Source organism: Nelumbo lutea, chromosome 1 (genome assembly GCF_056320005.1).
Source record: "Nelumbo lutea isolate HS-2025 chromosome 1, American lotus-T2T, whole genome shotgun sequence".
In the NCBI taxonomy this organism is placed as follows: domain Eukaryota; kingdom Viridiplantae; phylum Streptophyta; class Magnoliopsida; order Proteales; family Nelumbonaceae; genus Nelumbo; species Nelumbo lutea.
This window is the reverse complement of record NC_142684.1, coordinates 106,711,854-106,718,701: the sequence shown is the minus strand read 5'-3', so window position 1 is coordinate 106,718,701 and position 6,848 is coordinate 106,711,854. Positions and strand designations below refer to the sequence as shown.

At 38.8% G+C, this 6,848-nt stretch overlaps 1 protein-coding gene across 1 annotated transcript; it reads right to left on the bottom strand.

Annotated features, from left to right (window-relative positions):
• Positions 1-870: 870 nt before the first annotated feature.
• On the bottom strand, positions 871-2,438 carry LOC148876634 (mitochondrial uncoupling protein 5-like). The gene has a single exon (XM_088981835.1). The coding sequence runs from the start codon at positions 2,018-2,020 to the stop codon at positions 1,031-1,033; it is 990 nt and encodes a 329-aa protein (XP_088837961.1). The 5' UTR covers positions 2,021-2,438; the 3' UTR covers positions 871-1,030.
• Between the last annotated feature and the right edge of the window lie 4,410 nt (positions 2,439-6,848).

The following is a 6,848-nucleotide window of genomic DNA, read 5'->3' as shown; positions in this document are numbered from 1 at the left end:
ATATTAAACAAAACTAAATATGATAAATAAGAAGTATTATTATTAATAATAAAAATAAAATATAAAATTTAAATCCACTGGCATGCCATTCTTTAATTACTTATCTATTTTAACGGATTTTGATAAAAAATTGAAACTATTATTGCTATCTAAAATTATTGCACGTACACATTTACTTGTTTAGGAGAAAGATGAAAAAAAATATCTAAAATACCTCATTTGTTCTTTGGAATGCCCTTTTCCTCATGTTGATACCTTTTATCAAAAAACAAGATTTATGGATTAAAAAAAAAACATTAATTTCAAAAATCACTCAGAAAGAATCATCATTGATGCCAAACATCACCTTAATGACTTCATCATCACCATTAATCCCATATTCCTATTAAAAGGGGAGCTAAGTGTCTAATTTATCATTCTTTTGTTTGGTTCATGGGTGACGGAACTACCCTCAACGCCCAACGCCCCAACCCCAAAGCACGATGTAAGCGGGAATCGATCACATGTTGCTTACGCAAACCACCCCGATACCTTACCAGCTGACCCAGTTGGCACCTCTTCATCTCATCCAATCCTTCCTGGTTCCTTGGTTCTTCCTTTTCGTGCGGAATTTTAGCCCCTACACAGCCCAATCAGAAGGAAGAATTGGACCCACACGTAAGGACTCCAACAAAATGCTTTGTCCCAGACCAAGAACCAACCCTACTACCAACCCTACTAAGCGCCTTCTCCATGTGGCAACCACAAGCTGTACTAAATTAAAGATATCAAGAAAGAAAAGGACGGCAAGTTTTCATCCTGCCAGGTTCTATGCATTTCTATTTCATTTCATCTCAAAAAAAAAAAAAAAAAGAAAAGAAAACCAAAAAATGGTCAATAGAGCCTCCTTCTTTCCCATTCTTCAGGTATCAGGAATCTAGTAATAGTTATAATCATAACATAAATGAAATAATAATAATAATATCTAATTTTTAATCTTTATTTTGATTGTTTCTTCGTCATCATCATTCATCACCGTCGTCTCTCCAAATTAGATATCCTTGAGAATCTTTCGGACCTGTTCCAGGGTCACGAACAGCACCACCGTGAACGGCCCCTGCCTCGATATCGTAGGGATGAATCCCTTGTACAGCGCCATCGGCCCCTCGGCCCTCACTGTCTTCAGTGCGCAATCTAACGCGCCGGAGTAAGGCGGCGCCACCCCTGCCTCCACCTTCATGTTCATCACCCTCGTCTTGATCACATCCACCGGGTTCGACGCCACCGAGGCCACAAATCCCGCCGCAAAACTCGCCGTCACGTGGGTCCCAAGCCCGTCCCTCATCAGACCGTGTCCCAGGATCGACTCCTTGATCTGATCGTATGATGCCAGCTGCGATGCAGTCACGATCATTGCACGGTTCACCGTGAGAGACGATCCGCGCCACAAACTTGTGATTCCCTCCTGTTTCAACATTCTCGTGATGGCATCAACTACGCTCTTGTAGTTGCGTCGTTGGGCGGGGGGAAGGCGGCCATCGGCCTGCATTCGAACCATGGCAACGTCGGCTGGGTTGCCGACGGCCGCACCAATTCCGCCGGCTATTAAGCCAGCCGCTATCTTGCGCACGAGTGGCATATTGCCCGAATTAGGGTCGGACCATTTTTGCTTCATGACATCGTAGAGACCCATACGCGTAGTGGAGTAGAGTGTTTGCCGCAGGACGGTGGCCGAAACGCCAGAGTAGAGGGCAGCGACGCCTTCTGTTTGAACAATCCGGATCCCGACGGAGATGGGGCCGACGCGCGGTGCTGGAGGTGGTGGTGGCGGCGGTGGCGGCGCGTGGAGTGCAGCTTGAGCCGCAGCGGCCGCGGAAGGCGTGTTGAAAGAGAACGCGGGGCGGAGAGTCTGGATGGCTGGGTTGGGAACGTGGGTTTCACCCTGGAGCTGCATCCGGACCTTGATGAGGTCGAGAGGATGAGTGGAACAGCCTGCAACGATCGAGGCGATGCCTCCTTCAACGAAACCCTTGAGGCCCATCTTGATTTGTGTATTGCTCTAGCCGAAAATTGTGGTTTCGATTGGAGAGACCAACTGGACGATGAAGAAAAGAATGGGGTTTTCTAAGGCTAAAATTTCAATTTGTTTTTTATTTTCTACGAAAAAGGATTAGGGAAGAACACAGAAGGAAGCAAAATTAAAGAGAAGACACGTAAGACCAGTTGGAATTAGGGTTCATCTCACTGGAAACCAGGAGATGAGAATGGAGGCCGAAGGCTATGGAAGAAGAATGAGGAACAGTGGGCCTCTGAGACATATGCTGTGAGGAGAGACGATGAAACGATAGGAGTGATGGTTGGGAAGGAAGAGAGAGATGAAGAGTATTTATTGGCAGAACCGCAGAAGACGGGGGTCTTCAGAGAGAGAGAGAGGGAGAGAGGAAAGGGGAAGGAAGGCTGAATTGGGTCTCTAGATGAGTAGATGCTAAATTACGCGGCCGCGTCGCGTAAGTATGACCGGTTACCGGTTTCCACATTGGAGTTTGACCTGCTTGACTTTGACACCAAAAAAATTAAAAACAAAAACAAATTTCTTCTACTTATTCCTTCCTTCTTGTAAAGGGCATTGACGTGGCAGCGTAACCAAAATTAAGTGCATTAGATCACCATCGGATACCGATCGGACGATGGCTGTTAATTAATTTAATCGGATACCGATCGGTAAAGGGCATAGATGTCAATGGCTGTTAATTAATTTAATCACAAAAAAAGTCTGTGAAAATGTCAATGGCTGTCTCGTAGTCGTTGAAAAACGTTTACCTCTGACTCAGCTTCCTCGACGTTTGGAAATGAGGGATAACTCTAAAAGTCAAAACAACTAGCGATTGGCTCTTCCGTTTCCACATACAGGGTATGGACTCCGGATCTTCTGCTCACGATCTCTTGCCCACATACGGACTCCGGATCCCGTGAATTGGAAACATCTCCTTTACATAATATTTGTAAAAGGGCATAATATTATGTAAGTGGATGAAATGTTTTTCATGTGTAATTGCGATATTATATGGATAAAGGTGGATAGAATTTGTGTGGAGAGGAGATCGGACTCGTATGATATTACTGTATTAGGTAATTAGATAAAATATAAAATGAAGCGGGTCAGTTCGAGATATGGTTAGCGGGTTTGGGTCACAAAATAGTCAATTCATATATTTTGTCATTTTTGTTGGGTACTTGGGTGTTTCGTTTTAATATGTACAGAAACAGAATTAGGGAGTTTGAGAGAAAAAGGAAACAAAGGAGAGAAGTTTCGTCCAAGTTTCTAGATTATTCAGAAACAGAAACCTAATTCTAATTGTAATTGAGCAGTGATCCATCGATCTAACCAGTAACCACAACCACTGACGAAACTGGATTTATTCCTCACACAGGGCGCTTTACACGCGCAGTTATTTTTCATTTGAGATATTCTCAATGAACGGTGGATGTGTATGTGAGGCGCGAGCAGATCCCGTTACACCACTGCCGTGATGCCGTCTCCACCATGCGTGCTACGGGTCAATTCAAAAGTTATTGCTGATGACCATTTGTGTTGTGGAGATGGTCAATTGGTTGGCACTCTCTCCAAAAAGAAGCGCAGAATCAAAACCGTAGTCCAAGGTTGAACAGTTATTGTCTAAATTTCGATCCAAGTTCTTCTCTACCCATAACCCAATAATGTCTAAAATTCGATCCGAGGTTGAACCGTTTTTGCCTCGCGGTTGTGGGTCCGCGGTTAAATCGAAGGTTTTTAAAACGGGATCGGACATGGAACCGTTTATGGATAGTGGTTATTGGGTTGAACAATTTGACTGTCTAGTTTGAACGGATGGCCCCGTTTTAATTTAAAAAATAAAAAAAAAAAATGGCCAAAAACTTTTGTTCGAATTGACGGTTTGATAGTTTGATCTCCCAAGTCAATGGATTGCTGACCAAATCAATAGTTTTTGGCCAAAAAGTGATTTTAACATAAAACGGAACTAGTTTGGTCTGGTCTAATCTGGTTTCCAAAACCATGATTAAATCATTTGGATATATGTGTGTGTGCATTATATCATTTAAATAATATATAATTATATTCTGTGACATATGGATATCTTTTATTTATATTAAACCTACTTTATATATGATGTAGGTGTACATGGAAGGCCCAAGATGGCAACACGTGGCATAGGCCAAATCGCATCCTAGCCGTCTACTCATAAGAAACTCTAGGCAAGTTCAAGTATAAATAAGTAGTGCCACTCTCTAGGTAAGCTATCTTGGCTTCTACTACTCTAAGCTTTCTAACTCTCTGGTGACCTCATCTAAGCTATCCCTACTCAATCCTCGTTTAACCCCTTGCTATGCCATTGCTAACTTGATCGTCGGAGTCCCCGCCCCTCGGATAACACTCAGGGCCTCTGATATCTCCATTTGCTCACAAGTCGGACCTTGAAGCCAATCAGCCCTCAGGCTCAGCCAACCTTTGTCTATAGAAGCAGAATTACATTGTGGCCCTCGGCCCATCTTTGGCAGCAACAATATTTTTTTATTTCAATTTTTAATTGGGATTTGAGGCCATAAAAAGAGTTTTCTCGCAAAAAATAGTTAGGCAAGTACCCTTGAAGCAAGTAAATTTTAAAAATTTATGCAAAAAATAAAGCATCACCCCAACCATTAGAAAGCAAGTACAAAGTCATGACTAGGGCTGTTCATAAGAAGGCCCAACCCGACCAAACCGACCAACCCGGACCGACCCAACCCGAGTCGGTCGGGTTTTCATCAGCACGGGTCGGTTTCGGGTTGTGAAAATTCCTAAACCGATGATTCGGGTCAGTTTCGGTTTTCACACAAGAAAACCGAAACCGACCCAAATCGAACCGGCTTAGTTCCTAATTCAAACATGAAGTTCCAAAGCCCATTAGGCCACCTAGTTTTTGAATGGTTGCAAGAAACTTTGGATTAGTGAATAGTGATTAATGAACATCTTTTGTGATTAACTTTTCATTTAAATTTTATCATAGGAGATGGCTGAAATGATGTTCAATTCATGATTGTTTTTAAAATTAGCAAGATTTTATCGTATGGATGAACTTAGAACCGAAACTGACCCAAACTGACCCAACCCGACTCAAACTAAACAGGTCGGTTTTGTTTAACACTAGGTCGGTTTCAGTTTCTATGTCAGGTAACCTGACCAAGTCGAGTCGGTTGGAAAAGCTGTAGTAAACCGACCCAACCCGACCCATGAACAGCCCTAGTCATGACCTCTAAAAGTTTTCAATACATCAAGTTGTAACTTGTGACCCTATGACTGGGTTGAACCAGTCTAACCAAGTCAATGGGTTTTGGTCAATTTCTAGGTTTAAGGAAAATCAAACATAGAAAAGGGGCTGGATGATGGTTTGGATGGTTCGACGGCCCAGATCAACAACGGGTTGAAAAATATTCACTCTACCTTAACTCATGTTCCCTTTGTTTCTAAGAAAAAACAAAGAAAATTAATCATCAAATTAGTATCCTAAAATAACTACCAATTTGAAATTAAAGTTAATTCTCTATTTTATCGAGATTTGAATATGTAAATTAGAAATAAATCAACTTGGATGTACTTCATGTATATCTTCTCTCTTTGGTTTATCAGCATACCCAAGCACATTAAATATTTTTTCTTTAGTGGCATGTAAGATGAAGGAAAATGAGCAATTTCTCAAAAAAAAAAAACTATTAATTTCACAGTTTAGCGTGTTTTTCTTTTTTTTCCCCTACAAAATTCTAGGTTGTTTTGATTGCATGAAAAAGAAAATTGTTTCTTGTCAATCATATCTTTCAGCAATCTTATATTTTTCAACTCTTTCATATTTTCTTTCTTGAATTGAACATATGTTGAAAATTTAGGAAAATGAGATTTAATGAGAGGAAATCCAATGAGGTGAAAAGTAGTAGTTCAAATACCCTTAGAATTAGAGAAAGACCTAGTTTATAGATATGGTCATAAGGGTATTTTAATCAAGAAGAAAATTTTACATTATATATACTTTTAATAGTAAATAGTAAGCTCCAAATTTGATTACATAAACACATCATCCAAAGATGTGATAAGCAGATCAATTATAGTATCATTGCCTAGCCTACTTGCTTGGATAGATTCTTCTTTTTTTAATGTATCTTTTTGGTGTACTTTTTTTTTGTTCATTTATCAAAGAAATATATGATTTAAATAGAGGGAATTGAATGAGGTAAAAAAGTAGTAGTTTAGTTTACAATTTGAACCTCACAATTAAATAAGGACTAAATTCAAAATTGAGTATTTTAGTCAAAAGAAAGTTCCACAATCTTATTCATATTTTTAATAGTAGTGTAAATATAGAATTATAGATGAGTTCAATTTTTCCTATAATGTTTTTTGTATTTCTGTGTAAAAATAATTATGATATGTCACAATTACTTTTTGTTTAATATGATAATTACATGATATTATACATGTACCTATTTTTTTCAAAATTTATGTATTTTTTATTTTTTATTTTACTAATTTTATTATTTATTTATGACATTAAATGTTAATGCATTTGACCCAAAAGTTGAACTATTGATCTTTGCCAAATAGTAAAATAATTTCATTTTTGGTCAATTCTAAATTATGTATTTCATTTTCATTATCAATAAAAATAATTATTGTTTATTATAATTATTTTTTAATTTGATTAATAAAAATATCATAAATGTTTCTAATTTTTCTATATTTTTGTAATTTTTTATATTTATTTATATTTTAAAAACTATATTATCTAACTATGACTTCATAGGTTTATCAATTTAATTGAGATCGTTGAATTGCTTAGCCA

What these genes read in the sequence shown, in the direction of transcription:
- LOC148876634 (XM_088981835.1), bottom strand. Translation starts at nt 2,020, where the DNA reads ATGGGCCTCAAGGGTTTCGTTGAAGGAGGCATCGCCTCGATCGTTGCA.